At 44.6% G+C, this 20,970-nt stretch overlaps 1 protein-coding gene across 2 annotated transcripts; it reads left to right on the top strand.

The window, feature by feature from the left end:
* The first annotated feature begins 14,612 nt into the window (after positions 1–14,612).
* LOC140635663 (eEF1A lysine and N-terminal methyltransferase-like) lies at positions 14,613–20,597 on the top strand. 2 transcript variants are annotated; one of them, XR_012033016.1, is made up of 5 exons: positions 14,623–15,045; positions 15,892–16,059; positions 17,337–17,549; positions 19,940–20,071; positions 20,182–20,597. XR_012033016.1 is itself a non-coding variant. In XM_072830606.1 (2 exons), the coding sequence occupies exons 1-2, from the start codon at positions 14,893–14,895 to the stop codon at positions 16,015–16,017; spliced, it is 279 nt and encodes a 92-aa protein (XP_072686707.1). In that variant the 5' UTR covers positions 14,613–14,892; the 3' UTR covers positions 16,018–16,241. The 2 variants fall into 2 exon arrangements, 1 of the variants encoding a protein (XP_072686707.1); XM_072830606.1 differs by lacking the exons at positions 17,337–17,549; positions 19,940–20,071; positions 20,182–20,597 and having other exon boundaries at positions 14,613–15,045; positions 15,892–16,241.
* The last annotated feature ends 373 nt before the right edge of the window (positions 20,598–20,970 follow it).

The raw sequence follows: 20,970 nt of genomic DNA, 5'->3' as shown, positions 1-20,970 counted from the left end.
TCCAGCTTATCTCTGAATTCAGGCAAATGGGAAGTGAAACGGACCCCTCAAGGGTTAGTGACTGCCCTGATAAGACCTCCAGTCAGCGAAGACCACCCAGACCAGTTTGAGCTTAATCCCTGACTCAGGCCTCTGCAGATAGAATATGAAGTGACTTCTAGAATGACCAACAGCTGCCTTTACCTCATTATAATACTAAAGTCTCAGCCCAAAGAGGAGCACAAGCCTCATTCACAAAACATACAATGTGTGTAGAGTCATGGCGCTTGTGGGACCTTTTGCCTTCCTCTCCATTCCTATCCAAAAATTCATCCCACCCTATAGGAGAGGAAACCATCCACCCTTGTTGGGGAAGTCAGGGCTTTGGAAGCCATTCCCTGTAATCTCTCTTCGCTGCAAATGAAAGTTTTCTAAGTGCACAGCTCACATGGTGAATGCTCTGTAACTCACCAATGGTTCAGTTAACATCTCACATGGGTTGGGTTACAGCTTCCTAACAAGAAAATAACCATAGGCTCCCTAAAGCCAACTCTGACCTTTCCCAGAGACTCTGCAAAGTAGAAAGCTTTCTGGAGCTCCTGCACTGACCGTTGTCACCACTGCTACCATTTCTTTTCCTCTTCCCTCTTCTCCCTATTTTCTGCCCCTACACCCCAGCCTGGGTGAACTTTCAAACTATAACAACAACCTTGAAGTTCTTCCAAATCCCCTATTAATTCAAGCACCCTTGAAGGTAAAACCTAATGAAGGAGGTGTAGGAACTCCCTTAGTTCCTTGTAACCCTTAAACTAAGGCTGAATTGCAAACTATTATCAAGGAATTTCCCAGTGCCTTTGAAGACCCTCTAGGCTTTGCTAAAGAGTTTAACTTGATTGCTCAAACTTAGAAACCTGGTTATTCTGACCTCTACCAACTTATTCACATGCCTGTAGGCAAAGACCATGTTGGAAAAGCTTTAACTTAGATGAGTCCACTTTAAGGGGTCCCTTAAAAAAGAGGATTTCAGATCTCTTGGAGACAATGGGATACATTCTTTGGTTGATATGCAGCAGCTTGTAAAACTCAAAATGACTTCAAAAACAGTTAAAGGATATTTACAGCCTGCAAATAAAAAAAAAAAAAAACAGTCTTTAACAAAAGACTTGATTGAGGAAGTAACTTAGTCAATCTACCAGAAATTAAATTTGCAATTTTATTTCAGTTACTTATGGTCATGCGCGCACGCACACACACACACCCACATCACATTCGTATGTCTATGTGTGTGCTGGGCCATAAAATATATATTTCTTGCTGTGGAATGATCCCACATACTTGAAAGCCACTGCTCTTATATCACAGTAAATTGACCTACAAGAATCTGTGCAGCCAGCTGAAAAGGCCAATATAAGCAAACCACCCTCTCTGTTCTGTACACACAGTGATAACTCCTCAAGGCCGAACCGTAATCACTGGTGTAACAGGCTCATACTTTGTTGACTTGTTTGCAGCCAAGCAGCAAATTGATTTAAGACACTTCTACTCGTAACTATCTGCAAGGCTGGGAAGTCTGATGATGGCTTCCCATACACCTATAGCTTTGCCATTCATTCAGAATTGTCCCATTTCTTCAAATCTTTATTTTGCCTATCCAACTGAGAGCAACGCTCTTTAATAATATTCTGAGGATCCTGTTGACCCTGCCTGTTTTTTTATTCTCAGACTAACAAAGCAGTGTCAGGATGAATCGATAAACAAACGAAACTCTTACTGTAATTTCCAAAAAGTGTAAGGTTAAAAGAATATTGAAAAGGGAATTTAAGTAGTCAAGCAGAGACTGGAATGGATTTATATAAGCTGAAGAGAGAGTTTTAATATCAAAAGCACACTGGTGCATAATTAAAAATTTGGTTTTCTTTCTGTTAAAGGACAAGTATTCTTGGATTATATGGGTCTGCTCTAAATAAGAAATTGTAAATCATGTTTATTTATCTTTAGGTGATCGTCTTCATCAGGTTTGATTACTCAAATACACGGAGTCTTCTGGATATTAAGAGACCTAAATTTCACTTACAACTATGTGACCCTTTGTATTTGCGTTCAAAATCTTTTCTTGTCACTTGGTCACCTAGATAATGAACTATTATTTCATAATCATTTATAATCTTATTTGATCAAGTATCTAAAACCTTTTGATTTTTGACAAACTTCCCCAAATCAAATTCTAAATAAGTCTTTTGACCTAAAAATAAACAAGTTCCTGGAACTTCCCAAAAGATTTGCTCCTTCTCCTTATAGAAAGGGAGATCTTACACTAATTAGGGTTGATATGTCAAATTATATGGGAAGCATAGTCAAACAAAAAGTATTCTAAAGGGGAGTAGAAGGATGGGTGATGGACATTTAGGAGGGAACGTGATGTAGTGAGTACTGGCTGTTATACAAGACTGATGAATAACTGACCTCTACCTCTGAAACCAATAATACGTTATATGTTAAGTAATTGAATTTAAACAAAAAATTTAAATGTAAGAAAAAGTGATGCTAAAGGAAAAAAATAAAAAGTGATACTAAGCCTTAATGATGTATTTCTATAAGGATATGTTCTAAGTGTTCTAGAAATTTATGCAAAATTCCTAAAATTCTAATGTCCTGGCATAATGTTATCAGTCATAACCTTATCATTAACTTAAAGTGTTATGTGCCACAGAAATAACCAAATTTATTTGTTAATTCCATCATAATGAATTCTCATAAGATCTCTAATATTTGCTATTTCAAATCTTTTACAGGTAGTTATAGTTTTATGTGCTTCATCTTCAAAGTGACTCATAAGAAAGACTTAGATAAATATGCTAAAACACAGATTTTATTAAATTTAAAATCATAACATTGAACTTAGTTATGAATACATAACTCAAAATTTCTAAAACATGAATGGAAAAATAATTGCTTTAATGTTTTCTTTTCCAGACTGAGAGGACCTTTATTCTTTTCTCCACTAAGCTATCTATAACCTCTATCAATTTGGTTAAAGTATTTCTTTATAACAACAAAGTTTGAAACATTTATCATTTTCTCCCTGCCTGATCCCTCCAGAATTCTGAAATGCTTATTAAATATTTTCATTTTTCAGAACAATGTATGTATTTGTCTAAGTCCAATAAGTATCTACGGGCTGCCCAATGCCCCTCACCGCTGCCTCTTTGATCCACAGCTAATAAAAGGGGATATATCTGACACCATGAAGGCTCCTACTGCTTCTAATGGCTTCTATACAAAATAACCATGCTTTGGTAAAGCCATCTTTCCACAGTGTGTCTCCAGTAGATAAAGACCTTAAATACTACGCCATATCACCTGGGGACTTCACTTACTGGAACAGGCATCTTCAGAAAAAATCTCTACCATCCCATTGGAAAGACACCTATCAAGCTGTTGACTAATCCTTGTGCTGCCAACTTCCAAGGAATAGACCATAGGATTCATATGTCACATCTAAAGAAAGCACCAACCCTAACTGAATCTACGCACCAACTGGTGACCCAAAAGTAGATTTCCAGGAGTTGCAGCCAACAACAGATGAAGGAGACAATGTTCCCAAGATGACTGGACCAGATCTGTAGAACTCTTTCCTTGCTGCTCCTTACTTTGTTGTTACTATTGTTTTTCCTCTTTCTCTTAAAGAGATAATGCTCTTATCTGCATTTATCAGTGGATTACAAAAGGGGGAGACCTCTGTGTTACATCTGTCACCAGAAATTCAAATCTGTTTGTGAAGTTGGAAATCCCTGGGTCCTCCCTACAACCAATTGCTCTAGTCCCAGTGGTGCTGCTGATTAGCCCCACAGCCTTTATGTGTTACCTATCAGGTTAAGTTGCTAGGACCAACTGTTCCCATACCTTGTTTCAACCTTTCCCAGTCATAACCATACTAGTTCAACCACATACCTTGAAAAGAGAGTTGTCAGCAGTGAATCCATTTTGTACTTTGGATTCCATTTTGTTAAAAATATGGAACTGTACTAACCTTGGTGAGTTACAAAAAAATAGGTTATTTGCAGAAAAAAGACTTTCTGAGGACTGTACAAACTATGCTTTTCTTAGTAATGAATGAAATATCCTTGATCAACCAAGGAATGATAACAGATAAATGTACCCTTCAATCTCACATCTTATTTTTCTAATCTCAATCTTGATAAACTGATGTAAGTTTTCTTTTTTACTTCCTTAGATCTGCTCTATTGCATTATTAAATTTATTAAGCCCCTTAGATACTTAATGCAACATTCTTTTTTTCTTTAAGATTTTATTTATTTCAGAGAAAGTAAGTGAGCAAAGGAGAGGGCACAGAGGGGCGAAGGGGCACAGGGAGAGGGAGAAGCAGACTTCCCCCTGAACAGGGAGCCCAACCAGAGGCCCAGTTCCAAGCACCCAGGATCATGACCTGAGATGAAGGCATAGGCTTAAATTAAACCTACTGGCCCACTTAGGTGCCCCCTTAATTTGATATTCTTAACAATGTACTAGTTATCTGGATCATTATGCAGAATGTCCATGAGATTTTTAGAACATTAATATTGCTAATTACCCTTAATATGCTCATATGCTCGGTAAAAAAGTTCCACTTAATACACTGGTGGTTGTGGAATCCAGAACCTCCACAACTACCAAGATTATGACCACTCAACAGGTTGATTCATTTGAACCAAATGGCTTAACAAAGCTGCAGAAGAGGAAAGTGCCTAAGCAGAATTTTCTGACCGCTGCCTTGTTGCTCAAACATGGCCTAACCCTAGTGACCGTGACATCTTGAATTGACTATCAGACTTAAAATGCCCTCTGACGTGGGACATAACTTTCTAGGACTGATCCATCTCAATGACATGGGCCTAAGCAAATCTATAGTTGGTCAGCAATGCTTTCAGAGCAAGGCTTGATCAAAAGAGGAAATGTGAAAGGAGAAGTAAAATGGAGTCTCTATGCAAGGGGTTTTAACATGGAGATGGGAGACCGTTAAGGAAATGGGCCTTATCCATGTTCTCAGGGAATAAAAGTATAAATGCTGAACTGGGCTAGACTGCAAATATTCCAAGGACTTGGTCCAACATCTGCAACTTGCTGCAGTAAGAGCTTTTGCTTAGTGACAGCCCTAGCAACCAATTATTCAGCCACAGTTAGTTTTCTGCTGCCAACAGCAATCAAAATTCTTGTAAACAACACATAAAGCATTCCCTTTGTCCTAAGAAAACTTAATGTTCATTACCTGGTGGGGGACACATTTTGAGGTGCTACCCTAATTTGTTTTCCTTGAATTACAAACCAGACTTCCCCAAATAAATGTTTTTCTTTTATCTTAGCTCTGCTTCTTTTCTTGGTCTATGCTGTAGAAGTCGGGGATTTGAACAGACAATAAGCGTACATGGGGACTAACTTTCACCCACCATACTGGCTGCCTCAGAGTGATTTCGGGAATGGGTTCTCTCCTGTCTTAGGCCTATGTAGGTGATGCTGGATGGACCTAGCTCCCCAGAGCTAGAGGGCTCCAGCTGCCCAAGGCTTCCTAACAGGATGTTACTGTGCACACACACTCTGTGGAGCAGTTGCCGTGGATCTAGAAGAGGGCAAGGGTGTGGAGAGGTTGAGTCACAGAAGCAGGCTCTTGGGGGACAAGGCCTATGCCCAATTGCAAGCAGTGGGGTGCATAGCTGTGCACCTTCCCCTTGAAGGGGGGCTGGAGGATACAATACTGCTAGCCTATTGCCTGGCTGGTGAGTCCTCCAATAGAGAGAGTTAAAGTCCTAGTGGAGAGAGATGCCTAGGACTCCATCAAGTGGTGGAGTCCAGGTGGTGTCTGATTGTTGCCAATATGCAGGTGCTGCCTGAAGAGTGACTTGGACCATGAGTGGGCTCCCTCCCCAGGCTGCTGGAGAGGCTATGGTGCCTGTGCATGCAGTGCACAAGTTCAGAGTTGCCAGAGATCTGGAGCAGAGCAAGGATCTGTAGGCTTCCATGGGAACAAGCTTTGCTGGACAAAAACTAGGCCCAATCACTAACTATGCAGATGTAGGTATTCCCCCCAACATAAAACTAGGGGATACTAGACTGCTTTCCTGGGGCAGGGCATTGAAATTTTTCAATGAAACACTCCTTGGGAGCCCCAGAGTACTGGAGAAACCCTAGACCTGATAAGGACGCAAATCCCAATGGGGACTGACTGTCGCCAGTCTGAAGCACCACCAGAGTTTAGGGTAATTTTCAGGGAGGAGGTCTATGCCTGTGGTTATGGTTTGCTGCCTGTTACTTTGTTAGCAGTCTTCCTAATGGGTACAAGGTAATACATCTGATTGTGGTTTTGTGTTGCATTTCTCTAGCAATCAGTGATGAATCGCATCTTTTCAAATGCTTGTTGGCCATTTGTATCTTCTTAGGAGAAAAGTCTGTTCTAGTCCTTTGGTCATGTGTACTTGGGTTTTTGTGGTTGTTGTTAAGCTGTGGTGCTTTACACATTCTGGACATTAACCTCTTATTAGACACATAATTTGCAAAACTTTGCCCCACCCCACAGGTGGTCTTTTTACCCTGTTTAGCGTTTCCTTTGATGTGCCCAAGTTTGAATAAATCCCATGTGTGTATTTGCTTTTGTTGCTGTGCTTTTGGTGTTATATCCAAGAAGGCATTGTCAAATACAATCTCATGAAGATTTTCCCTACGTCTTCTGCCAGTTTGATAATTTCCCTTCTTACACTTAGGTCTAATGCATTTATTGTTAATTGTTAACATGGTGAAGAGAAGGTCCAGCTTCATTCTTTTGAGAGCAGGTATCCACATTTCCCAAAGCAAGGAGTTTGGAATTTTTGAGGTTTGTAGAGCAAGCCAGTGTGTCTGGGATTTGGCAAATGGGGTGAGTGGTGAAAGAGGGAATTGGAGATGCAGGTAGGCCCTGGATCCTAAAAGTTGATAGCACATGCAGTCTTGGTTTCATTCTCAGTGTTTTGGAAAGCACTGGAGAGTGACATAAACAGATTTAGACTTTTAAATGATCATTGTTTTCCTCCTAGAGTCAATCACAGAATTATCATAGGACTGAGCAATTCCACTGCTAGGTATTTATTCTACATAACTAAAATTGCACATTCATACAAACACTTGCACAGCAACAGTATTATAGCTAAATGGGTCAAACCCAAATACGAATCTTTCGATGAACAGATATATACCACACATTGCGTATCCAAAATGAAATATTTGTTATTCAGCCAAGAACTGGAATGAGATATTGTTACACGCTCCCATATGGATAAACCTTGAAAACATTATGTTAATTGAAAGAAGCCATCCACAAGAGACCACATCCTCCAAGACTCGTTTTTCATGAAATCTCCAGAATAAGCAAATCAATGGAGGCAGAAAGTAGATTAGTGATAGAGGGTAGGGGAGGGGGAAAATACAACTAATGCTAATAGGTAGGGAATGTCTTTTTGGTGTGATGGAGAGGTTGTGAAATTAGATGGGGGTGATGGTTACACAGCTGTGAATATATTATAAACCATTGAAGCGTTGATGGGATGAGCACCGGGTGTTATTCTATATGTTGGCAAATTGAACACCAATAAAAAATAAATTTATTAAAGAAAGAGAAACCATTGAAGCACACATTTTTATTTATAATTTTTACATTTTTAAATTTAGATTCAATTTGCCAACATATGGTATAACACCCAGTGCTCATCCCCTCAAGTGTCCTCCTCAGTGCCCCTCGCCTAGTTACCCCATCCCACCCACTTTGCCTTCTACAACCCTTTGTTACCCAGAGTTAGGAGTCTCTCATGGTTTGTCTCTGTCTCTCTCTCTCTAATTTCCCATTCATTTCCCCTCCATTCCCTTCTAATCCCTTTCACTATTTCTTATATTCCACGTATGACTGAAACCATATGATGATTGTCCTTCTCTGATTGACTTATTTCATTCAGCATAATACCTCCAGTTCCATCCACCTCGAAGCAAATGGTGGGTATTTGTCTTTCCTGATGCCTGAATAGTATTCCATTGTGTATGTATATATATATACACACACATATATGCATATGCACACACTATATATATATATATGTATATATCGCATCATCTTTATCCATTCATCTGTTGAAGGACATCGTGGCTCTTTCCAGCTTGGCTATTGTGGACATTGCTGCTGAGTATTGGGGTGCAGGCGTCCCCATGTTTCACTACATCAGTATCTTTGGGGTAAATGCCCAGTAGTGCCATTGCTGGGTCGTAGGGCAGTTCTATTTTTAACTCTTTGAGGAACCTCCACACTGTTTTTCCAGAGTGGCTGTACCAATTCGCATTCCCACCAACAGTGCAAGAGGGTTCCCCTTTCTCCAGTCCTCTCCAACATTTGTGGTTTCCTGTCTTATTAATTTTCGCCATTCTCACTGGTATCAGGTGGTATCTTATTGTGGTATTGATTTCTATTTCCCTGATGGCAAGTGATGTGGAGCATATTTTCATGTGCTTGTTGGCCATGAGTTTGTCTTCATTGGAGAAATTTCTGTTCACATTGAAGTGCACCTTTTAAATCATGTATTTTGTTTGTGAGGTATATCGCAATGGAAAAAAATGCTATTATATATACTTGAAAATCCACTGTAACTGCTGAGTAGTAAATGGATTGTGTTGGGCAGGAATAGTGGAGGCCATTAGGCAGAGGACTGGAAGGCAGCAAGCGTGATGAAATTCACACATTGAGAACTGTTAGATCTTTGATTCCAAATTTCATGTATCTCTAAGCTGTATCATTTGGCATCATGAAAGGGGTATAGATTTAGTCATTTAGGTGCCCCTTCCTGCTGTCTAGCTCCAGAAATACTCGGGCCATATTTTCTGAGGCCATTTGTCTGTTGAGTCTTCAACCACTAGAGCTGCTGTTTGGAGGCAATTGCCGCATACTGGGGTAAACCCATTCCTTCTCTGTACCAGAACAATCAGCTTAAAGATCTACTGTTGGAAGACGGGATGGACAAAGGGCAGTGAAGTGTTTTGGCCTCAGAAATTGAGATTCTTCTTAGGAAAAGACCTTCTTGCACTCTTAAGTCATGAAAAGTTTTTTTAGTTTTAGTGAAGGATTACATAGGACTCCTTTGTTCGACTACCTTTGTTCTCCTGGTTTCTTTCAAGGATCTCAATCTGAGTGGTTAAGTGTATATATATATATATATATATATATATATATATACATACACACACACACACACACACATATATATATATCTTGGTGGGAGCACTTAAGGATGTTGTTCATTAAGTACTATTTAAAGTCCTTCTCTTTGGTGGTAGAGAAATATTTTGTTATGGGCAGAGGATAGAGACTATCCAATTAAAATGGGATACATAAAATGCTCATGGTACATGTGCTGAGCACTAGAGTTTAGAAAAAAAAACAATTTGGTTTCCAAGGTTTGTTTGTTTTTTCTTCCTGCGAAGGAACTCTAGTTTAGAATTATGGAGAAAACATTGTAATAGTAATCTTTCCCAGTATCCAGGCTGCACAAAACAAAGTTAAGAAGCAAAAACAGGCCTTGGGAGCCTCCACGGTAGGGATCTGATGCACAGAGCACAGGCCATCATCCTTGGCACCACCCTCACCATTTTTAGTTTTCAAAATATTATGGCCACTGGCCCCAAAGATAAGCAGCTTGCTGTATGCTATGCCCTTTGCTTTCCCCCATTAAAGTAGATATGCGGTCCACCCATTATCAGGATAAGAGTCACCTACAGATGTCCACAGTGACAGAAGAAACTATTAAACAAAGGGAATCCTGGGAATCAAATATAATACCAAGGCAGGCTGGCTAAATTCACTCCATCATACATAACTGTTTAATTTTTTCAACACCAATAGAGTTTTCCCTCAATTATGTGCGTGTGTGTCCATCCCATGAATTCACGTTAATGTGTAAGGGGATTCTCGGCAAATTGCAAGTGCTATGCAAACTAAAAAGTACGATTATGTTTATCTTGATATAGGAATCCAATGTCAGCTTGAGCACTACTTCTCAGGTCAGCAAGAATGCCTTCAAGAAAGTGCTGATGGGGAATCCCTGGGTGGCGCAGCAGTTTGGCGCCTGCCTTTGGCCCAGGGCGCGATCCTGGAGACCCGGGATAGAATCCCACATCAGGCTCCCGGTGCATGGAGCCTGCTTCTCCCTCTGCCTATGTCTCTGCCTCTCTCTCCCTCTCTCTGTGACTATCATAAATAAATAAATAAATAAATAAATAAATAAATAAATAAGTAAAAAAAAGAAAGTGCTGATACCAGGTAATAAATTGATACAACATTATCCTAGAATGTCATGCTTGCCTTCCGTTATTCTAACTCAGGGGACCGTCCAATTCTTAGCTTCTCCAACTTGGAAAAGAAACCCATTTGCAAAGACTTCCATATGAAATCATTTCCAGCACCGCATGAGCCACTCCCTGGAAACCAAGGAGAGATTCCCTTTGAACAGTTTTACACCGCACACATGAGGTATTTTCATGGTCTGGACCACAAAGTCCAGTTGGATGCCACTGATAGAATTTGAGAAGGGAATGAGCCCTGGGATAGGCATGCAGGACAGGGAGAGTGGCTTTGAACCTGTCGTGGGTAGCACGGTGACTTCTAAATTCCTCTCAAGCAACAGTTCTCCAAATGACCTCCCTTCTCCTTCCCCTGTTCCATTGTATAGGCAATTTCCCCAGTCATCCAGACGCCTATATGGACACCATTCTGAGTCCTCAGGTCTCCTATTCCCTGTATATGACCAGACATCATTTGCTTCCATTCTCCCTGAGAGCATTCTCCTATCGGTTCTGTCATGAGCCTCATTGTTCATTGGCTTCTTACGGCCAGACAGCTTTAATCTGAACACTCAGAACGGAAGACTTCTCAAAACACAGGTGCTGCTCACTTCAGTTCTGTTCTAGCTTCTGAAGCTGCATTCTTCCCACTGTAACCTTCTGCCCAACCACCCATACCCTCTCACGGAAATGCTCTGTAGTGGTTTCAAAACCTTAGTGACTTCATACAAATTTAGTGTCTTCCAGTTCTGGAGGAGAGAAGCCCGAGGGGGTCTTACTGGACTAAAACCAAGGTGTCTACCGGGCTGAGTTCCTTCTGGAAGCTCTAAGGGAGAATTCTTTTCCTTGGCTCTTTCAGCTTTCATAGGCTGGAAGGCCCTTTCCCTGGCTCCCAGCCCCCTCTTCCATCTTTAAAGCCAGCAATGCGGCTCCAATCCCTCTCATGTTACCACCTCTATCCTTTTTCTCTGCTGTCTCCCTCTTCCATTTTTTTTTTAATTTTATTTATTTATTTATGATAGTCACAGAGAGAGAGAGAGAGAGAGAGAGAGAGAGGCAGAGACACAGGCAGAGGGAGAAGCAGGCTCCATGCACTGGGAGCCCGACGTGGGATTCGATCCCGGGTCTCCAGGATCGCGCCCTGGGCCAAAGGCAGGCGCCAAACCGCTGCGCCACCCAGGGATCCCTCCCTCTTCCATTTTTAAGGACCCTTGTGATTACATTGGGCCCATCTGGATAATCTAGATTAGTCTCCCTATTTTAACGTCAGATGCTTAGGAAACGTAATTTCCCTCTCAGCATAGGCTAATTTATTGACATGTTCTGGGAATTAGGACATACACGTCTCAGGGGGAGAGTGTCTTCTGTCTATCACATGCTCTATGCTATTCTCTGTCTCCCACATTTTCAGAAATGCTTTAATTATCTATGCCTCCTTTTGCAAAGATTTCAGCAACAATTAGTTTAATATTGTTGCTAGGAACCCCATGCTTAAATTAAGTAAGACTATTAATTGCAGATTATATACTGAGAGAGGTCTGGATTTATATTTTTAGGGTATGACACGGAATGATCTCATCTACATGCACTGTGCATTTTATTTTTTTATTTATTTATTTTTTTAAATTTTTTATTTATTTATGATAGTCACAGAGAGAGAGAGAGAGAGGGGCAGAGACACAGGCAGAGGGAGAAGCAGGCTCCATGCACCGAGAGCCCGATGTGGGATTCGATCCCGGGTCTTCAGGATCGTGCCCTGGGCCAAAGGCAAGCGCCAAACTGCTGCACCACCCAGGGATCCCCACTGTGCATTTTAAAGCACACTGGTAGCCACCCCGGAATTGCTGATAAAACACAGACCATCTTTTTTTTTTTTTTTTAAGATTTTATTTATTTATTCTTGAGAGACAGAGAGAGAGGCAGACACAAGCACAGGGAGAAGCAGGCCCCATGCAGGGAGTCCGATGCGGGACCAGATCTCGACACTTCAGGATCACGACCTGGCCCTAAGGCAAGTGCTAAACCGCTGAGCCACCCAGAGATCTCCAAACACAGGCCATCTTAATATCTAACTGGTTTTAACTATACAAGGATGCACAGCTATTAATTATATCTTATTGTCAAGCGTTGAGAGAACTACATTTCAAATGTAAGTATTATAAAAGACAAGTCTAATGCTCAATCTGAAGTATTTCTGCAAGAGTCACTCATACACTTTAGCAAAGCTGTAGTGACTTTTCAAGTGCTCTGACCTGGACCTGTTTTTTTGCCTCTAACAGGGCAGCAGTCACAGGTGAGGATGGGTAAGTTACTTATCCTCTTGGTCTGAAACAGTGCAGAAAATAATTGTATTTTTAGGGCTTTAGATAAGGGGCTGGCGCCTGGGCTGTGACAGAAACCACTTCTTACTATCGTTTCCAATATAGAGCCATTCACAGAAAGGACAAAAGAGACAGAGGGGAAAGCAGGAACCAAAGGTTCTTGAAGGGACCTTCAGAGGGTGAAATACTGGGTTCTTAACTATGTCAGCCTGATACCACTAGACCAACTTCAGGTGTGCAGTATTTACCCAACCTGACAGATTATAGAAAATTGTTGTCCCTTTTTCAGAAGAGCCGTAGAAGTGGTCACCTCTAGAGGAGGTCTGGAAGGTATCTGCTGTTACAGAATCTTATACTTGTTCTTCACAGCATTCATCACGACCTTCATACAGATTATTTTTTGACATTGTTTGCTGAGTGTCTACCATGTGACCACCTTGCTTACCCCTGCATCCATAGCTTCATCACAAAGATTGGTTCCTAGTAGGTAATGTAAACGTTTGATGACTTAAGTCCTCAGGGGAGAGGGCAGAGGCTGTGGTTTTGGTTGCTATCTGATTTTTTTCATTGGTATGGTGAAGCGCTTCAAGGAAAAACAATGTCCTCAGCTCTCATTAAGTGTTTTCTGAAAGAACCCACATCTTACTCATTAGGAACTCTAGTAACTGACGCCACCTCAGGGGCTCCTTCGGGTTCCCTTCCTGAAAGGAAATAACGTGAACTCAACAGGCGGTCCAGGAAGACGGATTTTCTTTGATGTCACTTGCTGGGGGCTTTTAGAGTAACCTGTTAACGTTGTGGAGTGGGAGCTAAGTTTGTCGGCTCTTCTCTTTACTTATACTTTGAAATAGTTCTCAATGTGTGGTCCTGAACCAACCATGGGTATCGCTAGGAAACTTCCTGGAAGTGCAAACCCTTGGACCGCAGCATAGACCCGATCCGTCAGACACTCTGGAAGCGAGATGCGGCAACCTGTTTTAATAGGTCTTCCAGGTGATCCTGAATCATGGCTAAGATCGAGAACTACGGTCGTAAACCAAACGAAGTCCACTAACGACCACCAGTCTACGTGGCCCCTGTGCTGGTGGGGTCCCTCACCCCCGACTACAGGTCGACGCCCAGGGCACGCCCACACGCCCGCCTGCCTGCTCCCTGGGTGCTCCCTCCCGCTATTCCCAGCGCCGTGAAACGCGCTTCACAGGACCTTCCTTAGGGTATCAGGTAAGACGACAGGGCAGTGTGTCCGTTAAGCGCCTCAAGGAAGCAGTCGCAGCCACTGCTCGATGGCGCCAGCACGACTCCCATCAGGGAGGCTGATGCTCCAAATGAGCTTGACTGTGCGTGTTGTCCTCTGGGGGACAAGGTGAGGCGCAGCTTCTGGGCGTGCAGCTGCTTTCCTCGGCGGCAGCTTCACGTCGCTACGGTAACAGGGGAATCCTGCCCGTGGCCGACAGGCCAGCCTCCTCCAAAACCAACCTCAGTCATCCAAGCGGCTACGGGAAGGGACGGTGCGCGGGAGACGCAGAAGACAACCAGGCGAGGAGGGCTGGCTGCGGCTGGGCGTGCTCGCCTCACTCCTCGCCTCGCGCCCTTGCACCGCTGTTTCTCTTCGGGAGCCTCCTCCAGCGTCCGCAGCCGGCCGCGCGCGGGGTCAGACGCGGCCCGAGGTCCGCTCGGAGCGGGAGGGGCCACCCGGCCGGGAGGGCCGCGCGGGGAAACCTCACACCGGGGAGGAGGCCCCCGCGCGGCGCGCACAGCCGACGGCGCGGCCCCGGAAGCGCGGCCCCGGAAGCGCGGCCCCTTCCGCCCGGACCTGGGCCCGAGGCCCCGCCCCCCCGCCGCGCGCAGGGAACGCTCGGCGCCCGCGTGGACCCCGCAGGCGCGTGGCGAGCGCGTCCCGGCCAATGAGGTGCCAGAGCCACCGCGCGGGGCGGGTCTGCGAGGCCGGCCAATCGCGCGGCCGCGCCCCCGGATGTGGTTGCGGGTCCCGCGTCCCCGCCCTGAGGTGGCGTGAGGGGGCGCGCACGTGGGGCCGCGGCCTGGAGCCGGGAGCAGCGGGGGCCGGGGGTGGGCTCGGCGTCTCGCGTGTGGGCGGGCGCGGAAGCCTCGTCCCTCTGGGTTTGCAGCGGGGGAGAAGTGAGCGTGGGTGTTCGTGGCGGAGCGAGTCCCGCCGCAGCGTCGCCGCCGGCGCGTGTGGGAGCCCGTCCGATGGTCCCTCCGCGGGCGAGTGGGACGGTCGGACGCCGGCAGCATGAACCTCCTGCCCAAAAGCGCCAAGGACTTCGGCTCCGTTGACTACTGGGAGAAGTTCTTCCAGCAGCGAGGGAAGAAGGCTTTCGAGTGGTATGGAAGCTACCTGGAGCTGTGCGGGGTGCTGCACAAGTACATCAAGCCCCGGGAGAAGGTGAGCGCGGCCTGGCGGCCTGGGTGTGCTCGGCCCCGGGCACCGAGCAGGGCGTCCGCGCTGGGCGCGTGCTGGGGCCCGGGCTCCCCGCACCACTCGGCCCACAGGAAGGTAAACGTGCCTGCTTCAGGGCTTTCAGAGAACAGACCTCCTGCCGCCAGCCCCTCCTCGAATCACTGATCCCCCTGGAAGAGGGATCCTTTGGGAGTCCGGGCGGGGATGGCCCCCTGGAGCCGTGGTGGGTGATTCTGTCCCTGTCCACCCTGTAGGGCAGATAGTGCCGGTGGCTGACGGACACGGGAGCCCGTTCACGGAACTGGTGTGGCGGCTTCCGGTTAGTATCTGCCTAACATGGCAATTATACGATTGTTATTAGATTTAAACTGCAAGTCCAAGTTTAGTAATTCGCATGAAGGAGGGAGTGACTTTTAAGTTTTTCTCTAAAAGGGTTTGGAAATAAACTACTTCTGTGAGGGCCTTCTGCTTCTCAGTGCAGTGGGGCTAGAACTCTTCAGTTTAGTGTTGCCAATGTTAGTTTTTGCCACTTTTCCTCTTGTGAGTCTTTGGTATCCTGTGGTTTATGTTAAATGTTTAGAGACCATGTTGTTAGAGGGCAAAAAAGACTGTATATGTACTGCTTGCCAATTTCTGTGGCAAAAAATAGCCACCACAGGCAGATTTCAAAATATGAGCGTGTCAGCCACATCACCATTTTTGTGTATATTTCCAGTTCTCAAGTGGGATCAAGCTCGTTACAGCACAGTGATGCCTTTATGGTTCGATTTGCACAGACTACAGTGCTAAGCATAGGACCTCATCATCTCTCTCTCTCTTTCTCTCCTTTAGCCCAGAAGAAACGGAAAAAGGACAGGAAAAAGCAGCGGCCTGCTAACACTCCCGAGGACCTCTCAGCTGCCCCAGGGCAGTCCATTGTCAAGAGTTACCTGTGCTGTGAACACCACAAAGCAATGATTGCCGGCCTTGCCCTGCTGAGAAACCCGGAGCTGCTCTTAGGTGAGGGAAGTGCCCCTGCCCTCCACAGGAGGGGCCTGTAAGATTGCCGATGGATGCTGTGTCAGCTGGCTTGTGCTTCGAGCACAGCGATTAGAGACCAACAAATGCTCATACAGCAAAGCTTGCTTCTTCCCAGCCATCTCCCAAGTTAATTTAATAAACATTCAGTAACTTTTCCCTCAGCTCTAATTGTGATCTTGGAATGGCTGCGTGTGTGGATGTCTAAATTTTTTGTTTATTCATTTATTTAAAATATTAAGGTATAAAATATATTCAACGAGACACAAAGTACACAGATTTTAAGTTGTTCAGTTTGATGAGTGTCTGCTTATGAGTCTACCCATGAAACCAGATTAACCTTTAAAATCATGACTCCAAAAATGCCTTTGCATTTTAGAAGAATTTCTGGCTTTTCAGTCATGTGTTATAATTTGAGCACCAGATGCAATTCTTACTTGAATTTCTACTTAAATAAAAAAACCTATATTGTAGGCAGTACAGTCATAGCCTTATTACTAATAACAGGTTTGGCTCCAACTACAGTGGTAAAAAATACTCCTTTTTCTATCTAAGCTTGTAGCTGTTCACCTGAAGTCCTGAGTGTGTCTTACTGAAACACCCTGTATTTTTGGCCTGTATAGGTGCTGATGTGTGTCCCTAAAGTCTCAGTTCTTAGGTTTAATCCTCAGATATTAATCCTCTATTTAGTGTCTCCTTTGGGTGATTCTTGTTTCTTGACTTCTATCTTCCTGTGGTAGCTGAGGTTTCTCTTTACTTACAGCTAGGATTTGGGCCTTTGTTTTCCTGTGATTTCTGGAACTCACTCATGTATTGCTGTCGCTGGGCTGTGTCTGAGAGGGCAGTTGTGGCCTTTGAATTGAAAGCTGGGGAGAGGGCATTGCATCTCCACTGCTTTGTGATCTTGAGAGAGATGTTGGCTATCATCCCTCCCAGTTAGATTAAGGGGAATCTAATGCTTATGTTAGGGATGGTGATACGATGTCAGCTAAGTGCTTAGGGATCATTAAAGGTCTGTAATAGTAACATGCTGGTTCAGCTTCTGGATCTAGTAAAGAAAGGATTGTGTAACTAGGGGTGAGTTTTCAGATGTCAGATTGGCTTCTACATTTCTGGGATGAGACAGAGAGGCTAGGCCTCTAAACTGTGTGTCCCCTGGGCAGAGCCAGTAATCCAACTTCCTCCTTTCCGCTCCCCAAGGATGGTATAAAACTGTCAGCAAGCAGATTGTCAAATGATACTGTATTCTTTTATTGCAGAGACCCCCCTGGCAATGTTGGTGGTAGGCCTGGGTGGGGGCAGCCTCCCCGTTTGTCCACGATCATTTCCCGAAGTCCTGCATTGATGCTGTGGAGATCGACCCCTCCATGTTGGACGTGGCCACTAGTGGTTTGGCTTCTCCCAGAGCGAGCGGATGAAGGTCCATATTGCAGATGGCCTGGACTATATTACCAGCCTGGCGGGACGAGAAGGTACTGCTATTGGAGACTTTGGAGAGGTCCTGAGGGAAGATTAATGCAAGGTTGTCAGGCCTGCAAGGGCCTCTAGAATTCATCTCTAAGACGGCAGCATTAGCATTGTCCCAGTCTTAGACCTGTAGATTTGTTTATTCCTTGGTTGATGTATTGATTCAGTGAATACAGGGTGCCGACCATGTGCTCAGCACTGTGCAAGGGGTTGGGCTACAGCAACAAGTGAAACAGTCCGTTTCTGCCCTTGTGGTGCTAACAGATCAGTGGGCCTTCCTCCTGATTCTTTTCTGACTCTGTGTTCTTGTCACTTCCTCATCCTCCCAAGAAACCTAAGGTCTGTAACGGGTGAGGAAGAGAGGAAGAAAAGTTGGGGTGTGTGTTGGAAGTGTTTTTTTCAGTCTTTCAGCTGGAGGTAAAGCCAGAGATGGAGCAAAACAGCGTTCATGTAGATCAGTGGTTGTAAAGCTGAGGAGCATCAGGCAGTGTCTGCAGACATGATTTTGGTGCTTGTAACCACAGGGTGAGGGTACTTCTGACAGTGAGTAGAGACCAAAGATCCTGTTAAACACCCTACAGTGCACAGGACAGCCACCCATGACAAAGAATTATCTGGCCCCAAATGTCAGTAGTGCTGAGGTTCAGGAACCCTGAGGTAGATGCTACTCCGTGGGGATGCTGATGGCCGTGCTGCTGCTGGAATTGAGACTCCATTTTGCTCTAATAATTCGTATCCCTGATTTATGACAAAAGACATATTAATGTTCTGCAACAGCTCTGTGATCCTTTTGCCACTTGATATGGAGGCTGAGGATGGTGCTTCCCGGAGCCTGAGCCCCTCAGTGAGAAGTCAGTCAGGTTGGTTCCGTCTTAAGTGGACCTGGCGAGCTCAGGCCACCCACCCCTCCTGGTCTGCCCATTCCATCGCTGATACTCTGGTTCTCACTGGATTAGGGCATCTCCCAGGAAAGGTGTGGCAAAGCAGGATGCCTGGGGTGAGTACCTTGGTGCTGGGGTGGACAGTTGGTGCAGAGATTTTAATTGCAAATTGAATTTAAGGATATCAAAGCTTCAGAGATTACCTCTGAGGCTGAGGCCAGTGTGGGGTCCCAGGCCCAACACAGCTAGTGCATGTGAAACATTGAAAAGTGCCCTAGGCTCATGGTAGGCTGTCAGTGCGTGACATGTTGCTGTATTGACAGCCGGTTGATGAGTTTTGAATAGTCTGGCAGTCACCTCTAACAACCACCTTCCAGATCATTGGAGGGTTCCTACAAATGTGGGCAGTGGTTGTTCTTGGACTTTGATAAGCTGACATGTTCTGCTCTCTTAAGAAACCCAAACAAGATCTGTGCTATGCCCTGTTATGGGCATGCATTAGTCCGAAGTCAGTATTTATGAATTCTTGAATAATTGGTATCATAGTCTCAAAGTTTGCTAAAAGTCAGTAACATTGTAGGCTTAAGCCTTGTAAAAACTTTTCATTATAGCAAAGAGCACATCCAATGCATCATCAGTTCTTTCTCATTTAGCAAAATCTTTCTTGAGCCAGCTATTGTTTGAGGACTAGAAAAGATACACTAACTAATTTGAGAACATTTTCTCCCATAGCCATTTGCAGAGTCAGCCCTTAAAGGCTTAGGCAGCTGCTTTGCTGCCTAGCAGTAGTTCTTAACTTTGCCTGATTTGGTAATTACTTGGGAGTTGAAGGAAAATACCAGAGGCTTCCTATCTCCTCTCTGACCTGTTCCTCCCACGCCAGGGTTTTTCACTCAGGTGGTCAGGAATGGAGCCCAGATTCTCAAAGTATTTTGAATATTCCCAGGTGACTAATGTTCTGCCTGGATTGAAAATTACTGATATAAATGGACTTTTAACCAAGTAGTAATCATGCTAGCATGGACCCTATGAATGTGTGTGCCTTTGGAAGGTGCTTTTATTTATTTTTTCAATTAATTTTTTTTAAGATTTCATTTATTTATTCATGAGAGATACACACACACAGAGAAAGAGAAAGGCAGAGACAGGCAGAGGGAGAAGCAGGCTACATTCAGGGAGCCCGACGTGGGAATCGATCCCAGTTCTCCAGCATCAGGCCCTGGGCCGAAGGCGGTGCTAAACCGCTGAGCCACCTGGGCTGCCCCTGGAAGGTGCTTTTAAATGCGGAGGAAAAGATCAGATAAAGGCCCTGTCTTTCATGTGAGGCGCTCACAGCAGAACCCTGATTGACCACGACTTTCCTGGACAGCGTACTTCGTGTCCTTATAGGCAAACGACAGTCTCCATGTCATCCTTCTGACTTAGCCACCTGTGGCCACCACAGGTCACAGGGAATATGGGGAGTAGGAATGTAAATGGTGGTAGACAAAGACTTGTTTGCTTCTCTTTCCCAGCACAGTCCTGCTACAGTGTCATCATGTTTGATGTAGACAGTAACGACCTAACACTGGGCGTGAGTTGTCCACCACCAGCTTTTGTGGACCAGCCTTTCCTGCAGAAGGTCAAAAGCATCTTGACTCCGGAAGGTAGGATGTACAAAAGGTTAGGGAGGGAGGAGAGGTGAGTCCTTTCAAAATTGTTTTCTTTTTTTTTTTTTTTTTTTTTTTTTTTTTTAATTTTTATTTATTTATGATAGTCACACACACACAGAGAGAGAGAGAGAGAGAGAGAGAGAGAGGCAGAGACACAGGCAGAGGGAGAAGCAGGCTCCATGCACCGGGAGCCCGACGTGGGATTCGATCCCGGGTCTCCAGGATCACGCCCCGGGCCAAAGGCAGGCGCCAAACCGCTGCGCCACCCAGGGATCCCCAAAATTGTTTTCTTTTAAATGAAAAATGCACACGTCATAAGTGTGTAGCTCGATGAACTTTCCTGAATTGAAAACACCCATTGAACAGCATCAAACACAGAACATTTACAGCACGCCAGAAAGCCTACCTCTTAGCTCCTTCCAGTAACTCATCTTCCTCTTAAGGATAACTTCTATCCAAATTGTCAGTATAGCTTAGTTTTACCCATTTTTGTTTTTTATATAAATATAATCTTACAGAATGTATTCTTTGAGTGCTTTTTTCTTTCATTTGCATGATCTTTGTTTCATCCATAGTGTGTACGTTGTTTCTTTATCGTGTGGTGTAGTATTGGTTGTGTGACCTACCACATTCATTTTTGCATTCTGTAATGGGTATTTGAAGTGTTTCCTATTGGGGCTTTTATAAATAGCCCCTGCCCTGGTGGTGAAGTTCAGACTCCTCCATGTCTGCCCCCAAAAGGAATCTCTACATTTGGAAAGGTTGCTGCTTTCCATGAGCACGAGACACACATTCCTCCCAGCCCCTCAGAGCCTGCACCAATGACCTGGCCTTGATTGCGGTCCCTTCCCCCCACTCCCCTGACCTTCTGCAGTGTCTCAGGTGCGATAGCC

This window comes from Canis lupus, chromosome 6 (assembly GCF_048164855.1).
Source record: "Canis lupus baileyi chromosome 6, mCanLup2.hap1, whole genome shotgun sequence".
NCBI classification, from domain to species: Eukaryota; Metazoa; Chordata; class Mammalia; order Carnivora; family Canidae; genus Canis; species Canis lupus.
The sequence above is the reverse complement of the archived record's forward strand: the minus strand, read 5'-3'. Positions and strand labels throughout refer to the sequence as shown.

Bases quoted from the DNA above. Each gene is read 5' to 3' on its own strand.
- LOC140635663 (XM_072830606.1), top strand. From the start codon at position 14,893: ATGAACCTCCTGCCCAAAAGCGCCAAGGACTTCGGCTCCGTTGACTAC. The intron at 15,046-15,891 runs GTGAGCGCGGCC...TCTCTCCTTTAG, and splicing joins ACATCAAGCCCCGGGAGAAG to CCCAGAAGAAACGGAAAAAG.